The 18,767-nt window shown below is 40.2% G+C and overlaps 1 protein-coding gene across 11 annotated transcripts in view; it reads left to right on the top strand.

The window, feature by feature from the left end:
- Nucleotides 1–18,767, top strand: part of ASPH (aspartate beta-hydroxylase) — a 262,991-nt gene that overhangs the window by 163,584 nt on the left and 80,640 nt on the right. For all 11 annotated transcript variants that reach the window (XM_082433632.1, XM_082433630.1, XM_082433621.1 and 8 more), the window contains 5 exons: nucleotides 3,307–3,457; nucleotides 5,952–6,088; nucleotides 10,755–10,853; nucleotides 13,182–13,271; nucleotides 18,120–18,257. In XM_082433632.1, the coding sequence (XP_082289758.1) occupies nucleotides 3,307–3,457; nucleotides 5,952–6,088; nucleotides 10,755–10,853; nucleotides 13,182–13,271; nucleotides 18,120–18,257 (615 nt within the window). The remainder of the gene's footprint in view (nucleotides 1–3,306; nucleotides 3,458–5,951; nucleotides 6,089–10,754; nucleotides 10,854–13,181; nucleotides 13,272–18,119; nucleotides 18,258–18,767) is intronic.

The following is an 18,767-nucleotide window of genomic DNA, read 5'->3' as shown; positions in this document are numbered from 1 at the left end:
TTAATGCCTCTCAGGCAGAAAATGCCACATCTCAGGCATCTTCAGACATCTTCCTGCCACAAATAGGAAGGTTGGATGGGGAATTCGTTTGAATCAACAAAAGGCTTTCTGATGTTAATGTCCTGTAGCAAATGCTCAGTTTCAGGGCAAATCCTTTATCTACAGATGCTAAAGTAATCAATATCAATCAATTTTGATATTCAAAGCAAAGCCTATCAGTTTTATTTAAGAGACTTTGAAGAATTATGTACTATTTTAACACTGATATTAAAATTCCATTTCCGGAAGTTCTAAAATGTTTATACTTCATTAAAATGAAGGACCTTGAGGATGGAGGAGGGAAAGGAACAAGGCAAGTAGTTGTATCATCTGTCTCTCATTTCATATTGAGTTTAGTTAAGATATTTATTCCCCTCTATATAGAGAATGATGTCTCGGTTGACATTTGCCCTTGAACTAACCTTGAAGAGACCCTCCAGTTCCGGGATCTGTTTGGTAGCTTGAAGAGGCTACCAAATGAAGAAGGTGAACAAGATGGTCTCAAAAGGGCTCTCTCAGCTCTAGGACTCTGGCATTCCGTGACGTCATCTATGAACGACCATGTTTGGGGGAGTTAACTCACCATAGCCAAACTCACAAGAAACTGATGCTTAGACAGAAAAGCCAGCATATGGATATATGGGAGACCATGCAGGCAGGATGACCAATACAGGATATTGACATTGGACTGTCTCTCCTGGTAGATAAGTCTATTCTGGAGACCATTTGCAGATATGAACAGATTGTTGTATATTCTGAAGCTTTTTTTTCTGTCAAGCACAGGTGAACTGCCCTTTTCTAATCTAGAGATTTTCATCCTATCAATTTTCCTTTATCATAAATCTGTCCACTGTCCGTCACCACTGATTCAATTCCAGCCCTTATCATCTTGGGAAACTTACCCTTATCAGTACATATTAACAAGTTCTTTCTTTGATGTGGTATTTTCTGAAAAGCTTCCCACAGGTATCTTACTTTATCAATTTGTGCTGATTCTTGTTAGTTTTTCATTTTAGGGTGGAGGAGGGTTGGATCATTTCCTTACTGTGTCCTCAAGTTGTGGAGTTAGACTATTTTGGTTCTGCAGGCATCTACATACTGCCTACAGCACACACTTTGTTTTAACAAGGTAAACATGTTAAATAGGATATTCTGAGAAAAAATTATACATGCTACTTTTAGCATCTGTATCGGTTTTTTTTTCCCTCAAATGATAAGCTTCAAATTGTAGTCTACTAAATCTGATGAGATTCTGATGACCATTTTGCAGTTCGCCCCTCTCTTCCTACCTCTAGTGTTTCAGTCCCTGTTCTCGTGGATGTTAGTTAGCACGGATGAACTGCTCTGGTCCCTTTCCCACCCCCTCTCACCTGCTGAAGGACATCATTCTAATTTTTGTGTCCCCTGCATCATCAGATTTTTCCCCTCTACTGGGTCTTTTGCATCAGCTTAGAAACATGCTGTAATATTTCCCATTGTTAAAAAACACTCCCTTGTCTCCACATTACCCTCCAATTACTGGCCCATTTTTTTGCTCCCCTTTACAATGAAACTCCTTGAAGGAGGTGTGTTCACCTCCTTCCCTCCTGTTTTCTCTTGAGCCTCTCAGCTACGGGTCCCCAGCAGCCCCATGGAAATGCTCTTGCTGGGACCCTCAGACGCATCACGTTGTCCCCAGTCCAGAGTGATCTAGTTTCAGTTCTCATCTTGTTCAACCTGACAGCCACTTCTGATACAATTGACCACTCCCTCTTGATACCTTTTGTCGCTTGGCCTCCAGAATACCACTTTTTAAATTGTTATTTTCTTCTCTCTTCCTTCCGTCCTTTTCGCCGGTCCTATCCTGGTCCTTTCTCACCTCTGATGACCTTGAAATCTTGCAGCTCTTCAGAGTTCTGTTCTTGGACCTCTTTTCTCCGTCTACACTCACAGCTGCATCTAGCTTCTTAGCTCTAAATACCCTCTCTGTCCTCGAGGATTCCCCAGTGTTTCTCTCACTCTAACCTCTCTCCTGAACCCCAGACACATATAGGCACCTTTCTATCCATATCTCCACTTCAGTACCTGATAGACATTGGGGCTTAATTGGTCCAAAACTGAACTCCTGATCCCATATCCCTACAAACCCGCTTCTTTCTGCTCTAGCTTCCCATTCTCAGGAATGACAGTTCCAACTGGTCACTGCTCAAGCCAAAAATGTTGAATTCATCCTTGACTTCTCTCTCCCTTTCTCTTATACTCTACATTCAGACCATCTGTAAGTCTGTTGGCTCTGACTTTCAAGAGGTACCTGTAATCCGACCACCTCTTACCACCTCATTACTGCTACCCTGGTCCAAGTTGCCATCACCCCTTGTCTTGATTCCTGCCAGAATGTCCTAACTGGGATCTCCACTCTTCCCTTTACCCACCTCTGTCTATTCTTCACATCACTGCCAGTGTCCTCTCGACTCATACAGGAGATCACGTCAAAACCCCTCAGTGTCTTTCCTTCTCATGTAGAGCTAGTGTATTAGGATTGGCAGTGGCTTACCAGGCTTTTCATTACCTGGTGCCCCACCCCCCCATCAGTCTCCTCCTAGCTCCCCTTCAATGTACCAGCCTTTCCTCTATTCCTCACTTCTGCCTCAGGCCCTTTGCTCTTGCTGTTCTCTCTGCCTGGAATGTTCTTCTCCCAGGTATTTTCATGCCTCACTACTTTCAGATCGTCTCTGATCATCCCGATTAAACTAGAATCCTCCCTCCACCCCACTCTCAGTACACAGAAGCCTACTTTATTTTTATCCGCAACACTTACAGCCACAAGACACATGATACTTTTATTTGTATATTGACTTTCCCTTCTAGAACGAAGCAACATGAGAAAAGGGCTTTGTCTGTTTTGTGCAATTTGTCTGCCACCTGTCTAGAACAGAATATAGTTGTTGAAGGAATGAATGAACACAGGAATAACCTAGTGAAAGAACAGGAACTGTGGAGTTCTGTCTATTAATGATGTATAACAGGATGTAAATTCTATCAGCCCTCACATATATTAGTCTTGCTTTTATGATAGTCTTTCTCATCTGTAGCTTAGTAGCTAATGTTTCTTCATATTATTAAAATAACATGCTATGTTGCTTTCCTTTATTTTTTTAATCCTTGACAAAAAGAAAATTTGAATTTGTCTTGAATTACTTTTAAAGCATGTCCCAAAGTCAACTTTTCATAAATATTTTGAGCAACTGCAAATACAGCTTGTCCTGGGACATTTCTCCCTTCCTCTAGTGCGAAGATGATTTGGCTGAGAAGAAGAGGAGCAATGAGATTCTGCGCAGGGCCATCAAAACCTACCAAGAGGCGGCCAGCCTGCCTGACGTCCCCGCAGACCTGGTGAAGCTGAGCTTGAAGCGGCGGTCAGACAGACAGCAATTTCTAGGTGAAATGGAGTAAGAATCAGTTCAGTGGCAATCAATGGCGTGCTTTTATCTGGAAAAACCCGCAGGCTGTGTATACTTTCAGAAGAGTTTAGTTACATGGAAGGAAACCTGAGTTTGATAACTAATTTCAGGCAACTTCTCTGATTGTGTCAGACTGAAAGAGTAATCCTTCATGATTACAAAGATGCACATGGTACTTTGCCACTTACCCACCCCCCACACACACTTTAAGGAGGAGGCAAATGGAATTCTGAGAGGTTGGATATGTTGCCTAAGGAATCATAGCTAATAAATTAATAGGTCTGCAATCAAAAACTTCCTATCTTGCCAAATTCTCCTTTTCTCTCTTAACGGTAACCAACTGATTAATGGTGGCTGAAATCATCAGTGCAACAGTTTTTATAGAGGAATGTTAGGAGTTCTAAGCACTCTAAAAATTTTACCTGTAAGTTTTGACTCTATACTAAAGAAAATGATAGAAAAAGAATTTTTAATCACTAAGTAAATTTGCAAATGCTTTGAAAAGAGCAGCATAAAGCATCCTTTCTAACTGACCCAGGATCCCAGTGCCAAAGGCAAGGGAGACTCCCTGTACCCTAACTTCATTATAACCAGGCCAGTGATTGGTTCTCTCTCACCTAAAAGGCCATCAGTAAGCCAGGAGGGAAGAATCTAAGCCATGTGTAACCCCTAAGGTGGGTTCTCTGCTGGCTGGATAAATTATGTAGACAAATTATCTCGATTACACTAGGAAATGCTCCTAAAAGTAATATTCAAAGTCAACTGAACTTTATATCAAAGATAAGAATTAAAGGTAGTTGTGTTGCTTTGGTAGATGACTAAAATCTGTGACAGGAGTAGAACCTAAGCGATGATTGGAAACTAGAAGAAATGGTCTTATTCTAGAAGAATGGACTTATATTCATAAGGGCCAGTCCTGGGGAAGGAAAACATACAGCACACGTACAGGATGGAAAAGGCAAGGCTGGGGCTCCATGGAGGTGCTCGCCGTGGGCACAAAATCAGTGTCACTGAGTTGTCCCCTCTCCTAGGGCTCTGACATGGCTTGCTTAGCACTGTGGATTTTTTACATTAATTTTGATTTTTTAAAAAATGTATAAAATATGCATCTTGATGACTGAATTTTTGATGCCCTCTTAAACTTTGCCTCTCTTGCCTCACCCTATTCCCGGCCCAGAGGAAAGACAGCCCACCAGTAGATTTAATCTTCTTTGGAAACAGTCCTTCGGTATTTGAATACAGTCTTTCCTCCGAATGAGAATGAGGCAAGTTCACTAGAGGAGGGACTCGTGTGCAGACTAGGTGGTGAAGTCCCTTGCGATTCAAAGTGGAAGGGGCGGGGAGGACATGGCAGCTGGACGGACTCTCACCTGGGCCTTTGTCCTTTGTTGTTTATCTATTTTATATATAGTGGTGTGTATATGTTAACCCCAAACTCCTAGTTTATCTCCTGCCCCTTCCCCTTTGGTAACCATAAATTTGTGGTTCAACAAGGGAAGTTTAAAAGCAGCAGAAAAGTGAGCCCAAGTGGGGCAGGTGGAGGAGGACGGGTACAGAGAGGTAGAGTCAGATTTCTTAGTGAAGGAATGAAAGGCTGAGCAAACCATCCCAGACTGGCGGGGAATGGGGAGCGGCCCGTGTGGTGAGTTGGTGGTGCTTTATGCCAAACAGTTTTTCTGCTACTGGAGCATCCAACTGCATTAGCTTATTGACAGTCCTACCATGTCTTGGCTGATTTTCAGTTTGTGGTCAACAAAGCCCTTTAGGTAATTAATTTTGTCATGTGGACTCTCATTTTGCACATTTTCCCGTGTACAATTTGTCTTTCCAACTGTGGTGAGGAGTGATGACAGTTGGCTCCTGAAATCTTAAATGTCCGTCCAACAGCCTTAAAAATGACTTGAAGCTGGGTTTTCATGACTCGTGTGTGCACAGTCCCCTGTCGTCCACCAGAGGGTCCCCTAATACTGGATGATGTCTCCTTTGCTCCAGGACTCGGTCATCACTGACAGAAGAGGACAGCGTAGTACCTCAGTGCCTCTTCAAGTTTCCTCCAGGATGCTAGACCTTGAAATCTATTAGACTTCTTATTTGCCTGTTCTGTATTCGTAATTTTAATTATAATAAATCAAAAATATCCCAGTAAACATTTTTTAATAAGGAACCGGTAACTAAAACTTTCTTAAGAGGGAATTTGACATAAAAGGGTAAATGTTGACAAATTTAGAAAATACGAGTGTCTTTAAAGTATTTATCATCAGCATTATATTCAGTATCTATTTATGGGAGTAACTGATGCCTTTGCAGCTGCAGGATGAAATTCTAATGGGCACTTAGCCATCAGTATATAGAATCAGATTTAAGCTGGTCCTCAGGCTCTGTTGAGTAGTCTCTTATGATGTGTAGTCTCAATACAGAGGTGCACAGAATCTGTTTTTATTTCTTTTTTTTTTTTTTCTTTCCACCAATCAGGTCACATGAGAGGTTCCCTGCTTACTCTGCAGAAATTAGTTCAACTATTTCCTGATGATACTTCCTTAAAGAATGACCTTGGAGTGGGGTACCTCTTGATAGGAGATAATGACAGTGCCAAGAAGGTTTATGAAGAGGTAAGCAAGCAGCAATTTGCTACTAACAATTAATCAAATTATTTTGAACATGAAGTTCTAATGTTATTTGTAAATTGCATTTAATACGCCTCATCGCTCATTCTCCTTAAGTTAAATCAAATTTGTCTCATTATAGTTGACATATCCTAAAAAGTGGTGCTTTCCTCCTTTTACTGCCGTCGGTCCCATAATTGGGAATCACTGGATTTAGGAGCAGTTGTCTTTTGACCTTTGTCCTAATTTGTATATTTTCTGAGAGAGCAGAAGTAAGACCTTTGCTGTTTATACCATCTCTAATATCTATTCAGAGTGGGTTGAGCTTACAGTGTTGAAAATTTGTGCCACGTGCTAAAGTACCTGTTACAGGTCATAAAATAAGTCCCTATGGGGCACTGTATTTGCTAATGGCTGAGTGCCCTGCCTTGTAAAGTTTGGCTAAAGGAAACATCATGTATCTCAGTGATCCAGGAACATATGAATGTAAGAACTGTCAAACTATATCAGACATACCCATTATTCTGCCACGGTCACAAGGCACAAAGATGGAATTATAGAATTTAACCCTTCCTTCCTTCCTTCCTCCCTCTCTCCCTCCCTCCCTCCGTTCCTTCCTTCCCAAAAACCATGATCAAGTGTCTACAGGGTGTCAAGCACATTTGAGGTTAGGGCAGGATCTGAAAGCATCCTGGTTCCTTTCACCCACTATGGATTTGTCTTTCTCCAGCTTTTCAAAACCTTCCTTAAATATATTCATTCTTTTCACCTGGTACTAAATCTCAACTATATGAAACATTTTACTTCATTTTGAACAATAAAACTTACCTGCTGTTGTTTATACATTTGAAATCATAATCTCATCGGAATAAACATAACAGGATGCAGAAAATCTAAAATACAGCCTTATTATACAACCGAGTGAGTTTCATTTTGAAGAAGCATTGCTAAACTGAAAATAAGTGTGGGGTTTGCCTTTTGTTCCCTCCTCTGACTGCTAAGTTAATAAGCTGAATCTGATAGATTCTCTTTCCTTTACTAAAGTTTATCCTGATATGTTTATGTCTCAGTCAGAGATCATTTTCAGCAAACGGATATTGTAATTTTATATTTTTCTTCATGTTGATTTTTATCTTGGAGTAAATTTATAAAAATCATTGATCGTTCCCTTTCTGGGTTTTGTTTGTTTGTTTGTTTTGCTGCTTTTAGTTTCAACAAAGACTGACCCCCACACACTTGCTTGGGAAATGGTGGTTAAGGAAACAAACGCAGAGTATGCCATCATGGAGTTACAATCTGGTACCAAGTCACTAATCTTGGTTAATTTTAACTTCCTCAATATCTTTCAAATCCCCTCCCTTTTTAACTCAGGCCCCATCATCTCTTGCCTAAAGTAGGATAGATCCACTCCGTCCAGGCTTGTTCTCCTATGATCTTCATCAACACAAAATGCCAATCTTACCTCCAACCCTTGGCTTCAGCTCTTTAGTGGTTCCCACTGCCCACAGCAGTGATCTTCAAACATGTTCCATTGCATACCCTTGCAGTATAAACTGTTCAAGCAAAAACTTGGGATATGTATGTTTATGTGTTTATATATTATGTCTATGTATGTATGTACTAATCTGTGATGTACATTGTAAAAGGTCCACATTCTAAAATAGGTCTTAAGATGAAATGAAATATTTCAAATACTTTTAAAATTTCATTTAACTGCCAAAATTTTTTTAACTCACACTGAAAAATTGATATTTTAGTAATATCCATGTGCAACACGATTTATGATTATATGATTTTTTTTTAGTCCTGGTAGTGTGTCCTGCAGAGTTTGTGCTGAAACTAGAAATGTCAGCTCTGCCAGTTTGTTGTTGTCTGTGCCTTGTGTGTGTGTGTGTGTGTGTTTGTATGTGTGTGTGTATGTGTAAAGAGAGAGAGAGAGAATCTGTGTAACATTTTTAGTATTAACCTCAATTTGGTTTTCTTAGAAATCTTCATTTTCTGAGGGTTTGTTGATTACAACTAGATAATACAGCCTGTGCATCCATTATGCACCGCATGTAAACTGCAGTAAGCACAGTAGGTGATCATAAAGAATCAAGCCTGGAGGGCAGCCCTGTCGGTCACTCTGGGTCCTGACCGCCCACCCTCCCCTCACAGTAGCAGGTGTGTGAGTGGGACGTGGGACTGTCCACCATGCAGATGAGAGGAGAGCCCTGGAGTCCATATTATATTTCAGAGACAGATATAGGTAGAGCATTTGTCCTTTCTTTCCACTCCCCCCGAGGATTATCTTGTACGTGATACTGAACAGGACCTTCTGTGGTTTGCCTCCTGTCCTTTTCTCCAGTCTCATTGCCTTTGCTGTTCCTGGCCCACTATTCCTTTTTATTCACTTTCTCCTGTGCCTTGAATGCCTCCCCCCAAAGTCCCCCACCTTCCTTTTCCCTGGTGAGCTCCTATTCATCCATAAATACCTTTTAGCACTTGCCCCTGCCACACCCACCCTAGAGTGAGCTAGATGCCCGTCCTCTGTACCCCCGCGTGCCTCACGCCTATTGATGTGATTACACTTACCACGGTGCGTTGCTGTTGTCTGCTTGTGAGTCTGTCGCCTTCTCTTGACTGAGAGCTTCCTGAGAAAAGAGTATATCTCATTTATGTTGATATGTCCAGAGCCTAGAAAAGTTCTGTGTGTTCTAAAGTAGCTAGTAAATTAATACATTTGCTAATTACTTGAGTTGATGGCTGTGTCTACAGGAAACAGAAATGTCATCTGCGTAGCTGCAGTAATTGTAATAATTCCTTCGTAGTTGTGCTACCAGAAATGTGATCAGCCTCAGTACGGTTCAGTTCCAGAAGTGTTTATTGAGCCCTTGCTCAGCACCTGACTCAGTAACAGCGCCGTGGAAGGTGCAGAAGAGGCAGAGTCTGGGCTCTCAGAGATCTAGCTGGGGAGTCGAGCCCGGCATGCAGCCATCTGTTCAGTTAGTACAGAGTTCTCCACGACCTGCCATGTGCCCAGCTCTGCTCCAAGCACTGGGGGCCAGCAGTGAGTGCAACAGACAAAAGCCCTGCAGAGTCTCCATCTTTGTGGAGGAAATCCAAATAAAATAAGTCAGATGGTGACGAGTGCTCTGAAGAAAAGGGAGTCTCACCATAAACAAGTTAGAGAGTGATAGTGATGCAGCTGGAGGGTCTGTTTCATATCAGGTGATTCGGCTTAGGCTTCACTGAGATGCTAACCTTTGAGCAAGGATTTCATCACAGTAAGGGAGTGGGCCGTCTGGATGTCTGGGAGAAGACGGTTTGAGGCAAAGGAGTACTGTGTGTGCAAAGGTCCTGAGGCAGGGGTGCCTTTGGCTTTCTATGCAGCAGCAAGGAGTCCAGGGTGCCTCAGAGTGGCTGATGGGGGTGGATAGGAGAGGAGGCCAGAGAAGTAGAGAGGCCCAGCCCAAGGGAGGTCTTAGAGACTGTTCCTAGAACTTGGTCTTACTCTGAGTGAAATGGAACCCCTTTGGGTTTTGCATAGAGGAGGGATAAAATCTGACTTAGGATTTAGTGCTTCCTTTCAGGACCCACGTGGAGAATGGGTTACAGGAGAGTGGGGCAGGGGTTCAGAGGGTCGGCAGTTAGGAGGCTCCTGTAAGAAGGTAGCAGAGAGACGATAGACTTGGACCAGGATGGCAGCGGTGGAGGAAGTGACAAGGAGTTTGATTCTGAATATATTGTGATGGTATCATTGGCTGTATTTGCTAATGGATGAGGTACAGGCGCAGATGCAAGATGGAAAACACTAAAATATTGGCAGGGTGCACTGTGGACTCACCAAGAGTATGGGGTCCCTGCCCAGCACACTTACTCCTTCTGTGTGAAAGATCCCATGACTCCCTTTTCCTACTCAGGCTCAAGGATGAAGAGAAGCTGTAGGATATTCATCTTTTCTCTACATGCATTCAACTCAAACCTTCTTCACCCTTCACTTTTGGTCTGTAAATTAGTTTGTCTAAGCAGCTTCACAAGTTGAATGTTGTTTTGGTTTCTCACTGCTAATATTTAATTTACAGGCATTTTGCATAATTTATCTTTAATCATAGTAAATGCAGATGATAATAAACAATGATCTGATTTATATTAAATATTTACCTGGGTTTTATCACAGAATATTGGATTTGGTCACCACTTTATCCTCAGTCCTTAAAATAGTCTGGGTGTTCAAGAAATTTATGATGGATCGTGATATATTTTGAATGCAAATCTAAATTTTCTCTTAATTAAGGCAATGTATAGAGTATGTACATAAAGAAATGTATAATACCCATTTGGAGTTGACTTCAAGTAAAGCTAATTTAAAGCAGTTTTTCCTGATCACTAAAAAAATACTGAAGTCATGAAATTGACAGAGGTTTTGCTGATTTGCATTGTTAAAGCAATGCTTTAACAGTCATTGCCTTTTCATTCATTTCTTCATTCTTGGAGAACATTTTGAGTTGAGGGGAAATGGGGCCATTTAAGCCTAATGTATTGCAATGAGACAAAACACTATAGCATTTTAAGCTATAGCATCATAATCCAGTCCAAGTACTGTACAGCAAAGCTAATTAAAATTTGTTTTGATGGTCATTTGTAGAATTCATAGTCCATCACAATAGGTTTTTGTTTTCTTTGTGTTTAGGTTCTGAATGCGACGCCTAATGACGGTTTTGCTAAAGTGCATTACGGCTTTATTCTGAAGGCACAGAACAAGATCGCTGAGAGCATCCCCTATCTAAAGGTAACTCCCTCCTTTCCTCTGTTTTCCTCTTCTGATCCCTTTGAGTCATTTGGACACCCTTAATTATCTATTGTAGATTGATTGGCATGCACTGCTGACTCTTTTTTTTTTTTTTTTTAAACATCTTTATTGAAGTATACTTGCTTTACAATGGTGTGTTAGTTTCTGCTTTATAACAAAGTGAATCAGTTATACATATACATATGTTCCCATATCTCTTCCCTCTTGCATCTCCCTCCCTCCCACCCTCCCCATCCCACCCCTCTAGGTGGTCACAAAGCACCGAGCTGATCTCCCTGTGCTATGCGGCTGCTTCCCACTAGCTATCTATTTTACATTTGGTAGTGTATATATGTCCATGACACTCTCTCACCCTGTCACATCTCACCCCTGACTCTTTTCAATGCCAAAATGTACACCCTTGCACCATGACATTCACAAACAGTGTGGTCCTTCAGCATAATCAAGAGTATCAGAGGTAGAAGTACCAACTATGTGAGCAGAGACTATTTGGAAAAAATTTATGAAGAAATTCCTAAAACTGCAGTTGTTATTAGTGGATAAAATATTTTAAAATATGGACAATGTGTTAACTGTTACTTTTACAATTTAATTATACATTGAAATGACTTTGAACAGGGCTCATGGAAACCTTTACAAAGTGAGGTAACAAATGTAGACTGAATAGGTCGAATACCCAAGAGCCTGATAGCCTTAAAGACTCAGATTAAAATATGCTATCATTTTTTTCTCACATAAAAATTGAAGTTCACCAGAATCACATTTGGTCTGGCTCAGGGCTCTCCAACAGAACTTACTGCCACAAAGGAAATGGTCTTTATTTGTATCCTCTATATGGTAGCCACTAGCCACATGTACTCTTGAGCATCTAAAATGCGGCTGATGTGACTGAGGAACTGAATTTTTTATTTTAATTGTAATTTAAATAGTAACACTAGCTAGTAGCTACCATATCAGCCAGGCAGCTGATTGACTACTTGTGAACTTTAAGTAGCACTTTTGTGATCCACCTTTGTCATCTCTTTCTTTCACATGACTTTGATCCGAGATCCCAAATAGTGACCCACTGATTGCAAGTAGCTTGCATGTTCTGTTTGGCCAGCATAATTCTCTTAAAAACAATTTTAATTGCTTGCCTTGGTTGAAAATCTGAACATTTTATATGAGCATGCAGATTTCTGGTGTCTCTGGAAAGGTCACATGTGGCCCACATCTCAGCACAGGAGCTGAGCAATGGTGTCCCCTTGAGGTGGGCATGCACCCCTCAGTCTGTCTTGGCTGTCACTGGGCCTCTGCAACCTGCCTGTTCCCTACCATGACCCTGTGGGCATGTGGGTTTTTCTGATTTAAAGTGTTCCCCTTAGATTTCCTTTCATATAATAAGGACCTAACAGTACTCTCCTGGCTCAGAGATGAGGAAGTGGAGGGCAGGGTTGGTTAGTTAATGAGCAATGACGTTTATTTGAGTGTCAGTCAGTCAAGAGCCCAGATCACAACTCTCCTGTCATGAGTGATGCTTCTGTTTCATGCTGCTATTTCCCAACATTATGCAAATAAAATTTCTTCCAAGTAAAAGATAACGGGCTTCTTGTGAAGAGGCCTCAAAGATGCAGTTTTTTAGACATTTAAATATGTTGTATCTTCATCCTTCTTTTACTTTTCTAAATTCATTCTCTTGCTTTCATATTTTCTCTTTCTCTTTTTTGTTTTTACATAAATTTAAATTTCAGTTCTTTTGTGGACAGTGGGGATGGAAATCAGCTGAGTGTTTTAGGATAGGAGGTGTTTAATAAAATTAAAGATTCCAACTGGCTTTAATCCTGTTGTATGTTCTGTCAAAGATTTCATTGAAAAAGTGAGGACACATTTGTTTTGAGTGGAAAAAAATATTATTTGCAGTTGGGTCTCTATCATTTCAAACATCTATGAGCAACTAAACATTTTGGTTCAGGGATAAAAAAGCCTCTAGATGACATATGGTCAGATTTGGAGAGCAAAATAAATGTGATAGAAACTCAGACAAAGAAATTCTTTGAGATATTGAAATACGATTGCTCCTGCAGAGGCAGTTCACAAAGCGTCATACTGATTTTGTGGCGTATTCCACTGTTAATTGATGATGAATATGTCGTTAAGTTGAACTTTATCACCTCCTTTTGGCTTTGCATTGTAAATGTTGACCAGTAACCTAACTGCCAAACTTTAATATTGAGGTGATTTTCTGATTCTTAGAAAACATTAAGTAAATCAATGAATTAAATCTGGTATTTAATTCTTTCATAAATACTGACACTGTCCTTTCTACAGGAAGGAATAGAATCTGGGGATCCTGGCACTGATGATGGGCGATTTTATTTCCACCTGGGGGATGCCATGCAAAGAGTTGGAAACAAAGAGGTAATGCATTCGTGAACTTTTTGTTCTCTTTAACGGAAGATAGAGGAGGGGGAAAGTATTTCTATGAGAGAGTTACAATTGAAAAAAATGTGTTAAGCATAAACTTTTGAAGGTGGTGATTTAAACTTTTTGTAACAACCTAACAATTCTTACTAAATCCTATAAAGAATTTTTGGGATTTGACTTTTATAATTTCTTTCAAGAAAGTATCTGAATAATCATGAGTAGCCTCTAAATTAGTGTGCCTGTGTGTATATCTGTGTGTGTATCTATAGAGATAGATATTGCCTTGAAAAAATATTTTTAAAATTATGAAATGAAGAGATGTGTTTGAAGTTTTTAAAATATTTTTGAGATAATTTTACAGTTTGCTTAGATTTATTTTTATTTTATTTTGGAATTTAAAAAGTAGTTATTTTTAGAATGAAGTCTTTATTCAACTGATTCCTAAGCACACTGAACCCAGTAGTTAATTGTGTAATTTACCTTCCAAAATATTTAATGCCAAGTTGAAGATGAATACCTATAGCTATAATAATGACTGGTATTGACACAGAAAATATAGTAGCTAAAGCAAATCACATGTTTTCTTTGTGATTATCCCTTTTTTTCTGAGTACAGTGTCAGCTTCTTTAAACGTAACATTTGGTCATTAATCATGACATCATACAATGTAAATTCCCAAACTCTCACCATCCACTGTGGTTCACACAACATTGCTGGGCTGTCCTTCACCATCGCATGGCTCTAGGCTGGGCTGTCCTTAGAGTCAGGGATCAAAGGCTGTAGTGAGACCTTGGCTCTTTGTAGCCATGCATTCCATATATGTAATAAAGTGACATCTAAGGATAACATAGCTTCGGGTTTCTAAAATTAATAAGAACATGGGACCATTTGGACAATTGAGGGTTCATTGGAGCAAGGGGTTTTGTGATGGGGTAATTGCCAGCTAGTGACAGGAGCCAATTTCGGGTAACAGAAATTTGGATAATTGACACTGTTTTCTTTATACATTTCTATGTGTCTATACCTTTCCCCCTCTGACCTACCAGTCAATCAACTGGAATAGAATGAGAAATGAGAGGCAAAGAGAAAGAAGGGAGAAGAAATTGCTGATTAGTAGTCACTTTTGTGTTCCTTCATTCTTTTAAGATGTAAATGCCTGGTACCTCCTTTGAATGAGAGGGATAAGAAAGATTTTGCTACAGTATCTAACACTTGATAAGTGTTCGTATGTGATTGCTATAAATGTAATTGTCACTAATTAATTTACCTTTCAACATCTCATGGTCCAAGACAAAGGCAGATAAAAGAAGTCTGTGATTTAGTCTCACATCTTAGATGAAAACAGCCCTTACTTCAAGGACAAAGAATTCACTACTACACATTGTTAAGGGCTTGGCATTTGAACTTATGGGATTGTTCTATCAGCTTAATTATCATTAAGATGCAAAGAACAGCACAGTTCTTGAATTTAAAAGCTCACAAAGATTCATCCTTATAGGAGAAACAAGCCTATAGAAATGCCACGTTAGCATATTCTCCATATTAGATGTTGAATCTGAGTTGACTCTCGTGCTCTGAGTTTTCATAACAGGAAGCAACCCTCCTTCATGCTCTTAAGCTCTGCTCCAGGCACGAAAAGAGAAGCAGACCCACAGCCTCTGTGCTGCAGGGGCTGACAATAAAGTAGTTTTGACTTTTCTAATGGGATCATTTTGTACGGGCAGGAAGCGGGAGAAAGACCAATCATGATCCTCTCGTAGCAATTCAGCCTCAGCTTGTCCCAGAATTTCTGTGACTCCCAAATCCACATTCGAGCTCTCGTCTCCTACTCAAAGTCCACAATCTACTGCCTGCCTAGTTTCTCCGCACGTTGCCGCAGTGACAACTCACTTGTTCTCCTCTAAACCACGTTTCTTCCTGGGTTCCGGCTCTCACTGGATGGTATTGCCAACTCCCAGGATCCAGGCTTGATTCAGCTTAGCTCCTCCCTCTCCTGTGACAAGCCCCCTCCTCACTCCAGGCCGGTCAGGTCAGTCAGCTTCTTCGATGTCTGGCGTCCATCTCATCTTCCCTCTTGCTTGGTCGGTGCTCTAATTCCAGCCTTTGTTGCCGTCCACCTCTGTGACGGCTGCAAGAACCTGGCTGTCGGTTCCTGCTTTAGTCTTACTTTCTTCCAGGCATCTTGGGCTCAAGAACCCCATGGTGCAAAATAGAAATAAAGCCCTCTTCACAAACGATGGCATTCCTGGTTCTCCCAGGCCAGTTGAACCACCTGTTCTCATCACAAGTGTGTGTCCCATGTCCCACTGTGCACCACGCTCCAAGCAGAACAGGCTCTGGCTGGGGTCACGTACCACGGGCCCCAAACATGGCCTGGGCTTTCCTGAGTTAAACTCTCTTCACATACTATTTCTATGTAGTTATGTAGTGAGTGTGTGTGTGTGTGTGTGTGTGTGTGTGTGTGTGTGTGTGTGTGTGTGTGTAAACTATACCTGGGATTAATTTGAAGTATAGTAGACATTGATATAGACCACATTTAACAAGGTGCCCAGGTATGCTTTCTGTCTATTTTAGTATTCCTGTAAAGAGGACATTTTCAGAGGATTCTAACAGCTTGATCATGGATTTTCTAGCAACTTTTATTGGGAGGCAGTCTAGATGTTTAAAAAAAAAAAAAAAAAAAAAAGGAGTCTGGCTGAATTCATTGGGTCCCCTATATAATTGAAGGTATCATTGAAGATGATTTTTTAAAATTTCGAATAGATCACTTCACAGTTTTGTTTCTCTAAAAGTTAAATGGCAGAGGGTATAAAACCAAGGGCCCTGTTTGATGCACTTTGAGTGTCAGAAAAGCTCTTGTGGGCAGTTAAACATGCCCCCGTAATCAAAGTCTCTTGCCCAGACATTCGGCCTGTTGACTGTTACGGCCAAGACTGAAATCTAAGACTTCTAACTCCTGAACTAGAGTTACAAGTTTTGCTATAATATGTATATTAATATAATATGATAATAATATAATATATTTTCCTATAAGAATTTCTTTCTCACTACTCTAACAATATGCCTAGTCCTTAAAATGAATTGCTGATGATTAAAAATCTAATGGACTGTAAGGGTTTCCAAAAATCATCCGTTGTAATTAATAATGTTGTTTAACACTGAAAATTATAGGAAACAAAATCCTAAATTTAAATTGGACAAAAATAACTGAAATAGTCAATTTAATTTCAAAGGTAAAATGCTATATTTTTTGAAATCAGACAACCATGAGCTGTTTTTAAAGAAATTACTTTATGGTTACCACTTACATGTATTTCAAGGAAAACATATAAGTGATTAGTGTATACATTCTTAATTTGAGATATTGAGAAAGATAATTAAATAAGAAGATCCCTTGTGATAGTTTTTTTTTTTTAATGATACAAAGATAGAAGGAAAGAGGAATAAATTGCCAATAAATTGCCCTGGGTGATAGTTCAACATATTTAGTCTTTTTAAATCTCAGATTGAGCATTTGTAAAATGGAGCTATTTAGGGTTATTGGAAAGATCAAATGAAATTATGCATGCACAAGCTAGTAGTAAGCTGAAAAGTGTTACTGAAAATAGGAGTGGTTCTGCTATCACACTTGATTTTCCTAACGAAGGAAATTTTGACTTATGAATTTTAAGAGACTTAAAAGTTATTATTTCTTACATCTAAAGTAAGATGGGGTTTTATGAAGATATTCTTCTATCTTCTTACTCTGCTTGCTATTAACTGCCTGTTTTCACTGATCAAAATGTGTATTTGAAATCACTCTTCAAAAGTAATCATTAGATCAGAATTAAAATAATGGAGGGGATACCATTAGGCACACTCCTAGAACCGTCTTCCAGTCTAAAGACGATGGGGTGAGCACGGTGCAGGACGCATGTGGGGAGGGCCGCTGGGAGAGGTTATGGTTCGGGCGTCCTTTGAAGGGTACGCATGGAAGCCAGCTGTCCCTGAAAAGGCTCGTTAGTCTTCTTGGAGGCAAATTGTATCGTGTTACAGCTAGCCTACAACCGCACATGTTATCCCTTATGGCAGGAAAAAAAAATACTAGGAACAAAAATTCCCTTCTAAAAAAATCTAATGCGGGCTATCACTCTATTTACTGCTAACTCAGAATAATATTTTCTTGCGGTCTGCTTCTTTAATGGAGGATTTATACTTCGTTACCTTGGGGCAGCCTTCTTCATGTGGACGTGAGAAGATTGTTCATGTTGCTGTCCGGGACTTCCCTGGCGGTCCAGTGGTTAGGACTCCCCGCTTCCACTGCAGGGGGCACGGGTTCAATCCCTGGTCAGGGAACTAAGATCCTGCGTGCCGCCGGGCGTGGCCAAAAAAAAAAACACAAAGAAGAAGTTGCTGTCCTTCTTAACATCCCAATTCAGTAAATGCAGATATCTGTGAAGAAATGATGAAAATCATACTCCTTTCCTTTGAAAGGAAACACAGACTTTAAGAAATGAAAGCTAAAATATAAACATAGTCCCCTTTTGTGTCTTAAATGATTTATCCACTCAACAAAGTCCTAGATTCTGCTGGACACTCCGGGGAGACCAGAGTGAGTGCAGTGCAGTCCTGTGTTCAGAGAGCTTACAGCCTAGGAGTGAAAATAAAAAACACACGTTTATTTAAAATAATAGGTCATAATCAGAGACCCAATCAAATAACAGTATTTTTGCCAGTGTAACAGATTTGGGCACCTGACTAGCAAGCTCTTTATTTAAAAGTCAGACCTTGTTTTTAGGGACTTTAATTGTAAAAGTAGTAAAACTGCTTCGTTTGAAGTTCAGTCTTTCTGAACTCTTCCAGGCATATAAGTGGTACGAGCTTGGGCACCAGAGAGGCCACTTTGCATCTGTGTGGCAGCGCTCACTCTACAACGTTCACGGACTGAAAGCCCAGCCGTGGTGGACCCCCAAGGAAACGGGCTACATGGAATTAGTGAAGGTGAGTGTTAACTTTGTCGAGTCCTTGTCTGTCTCGCCCTCTAAATTCAAAGACGGCTTCTCATGGAAAGGAATGTCGGGGAGGAGATAGATTTTCTTTCCAGTGGCATTTGCAGAAAACACGGCAAAAAGGGTCTTCATCCCGTCAGCCAGGAGTTTAGGTGAGATGGTGAAGAAAGAAATTCGTTGAAGAACAGATCTCAAATATTTTGGCTTTAGGACCCCTTTGCACTCTTAAAACTTATCGAACACCCCAAGGAGTTTTGCGTGTGTGTGTTGGGGGATTACATGTATCAATATAACCTTTAGAAATTAAAACTAAAAGGAAATTTAATCTTTTAAGTGACTTCCATGAAAATAAAATAATAACTCCATTACATGTTAACATCAATAACTTTAAAAAATACATTTTCAAAGCAAAAGAAGTGAAGCGAGAAGATGGGAGTTGTCGTGTATTTTTACAAATCTCTTTTGGGGTCTGGCCTCATGGAAGACAGAAGGGTTCTCACCA

This window comes from Balaenoptera physalus, assembly GCF_965194825.1.
Source record: "Balaenoptera physalus genome assembly, chromosome: 17".
NCBI classification, from domain to species: domain Eukaryota; kingdom Metazoa; phylum Chordata; class Mammalia; order Artiodactyla; family Balaenopteridae; genus Balaenoptera; species Balaenoptera physalus.
This window is presented reverse-complemented; position numbering and strand designations above follow the sequence as displayed.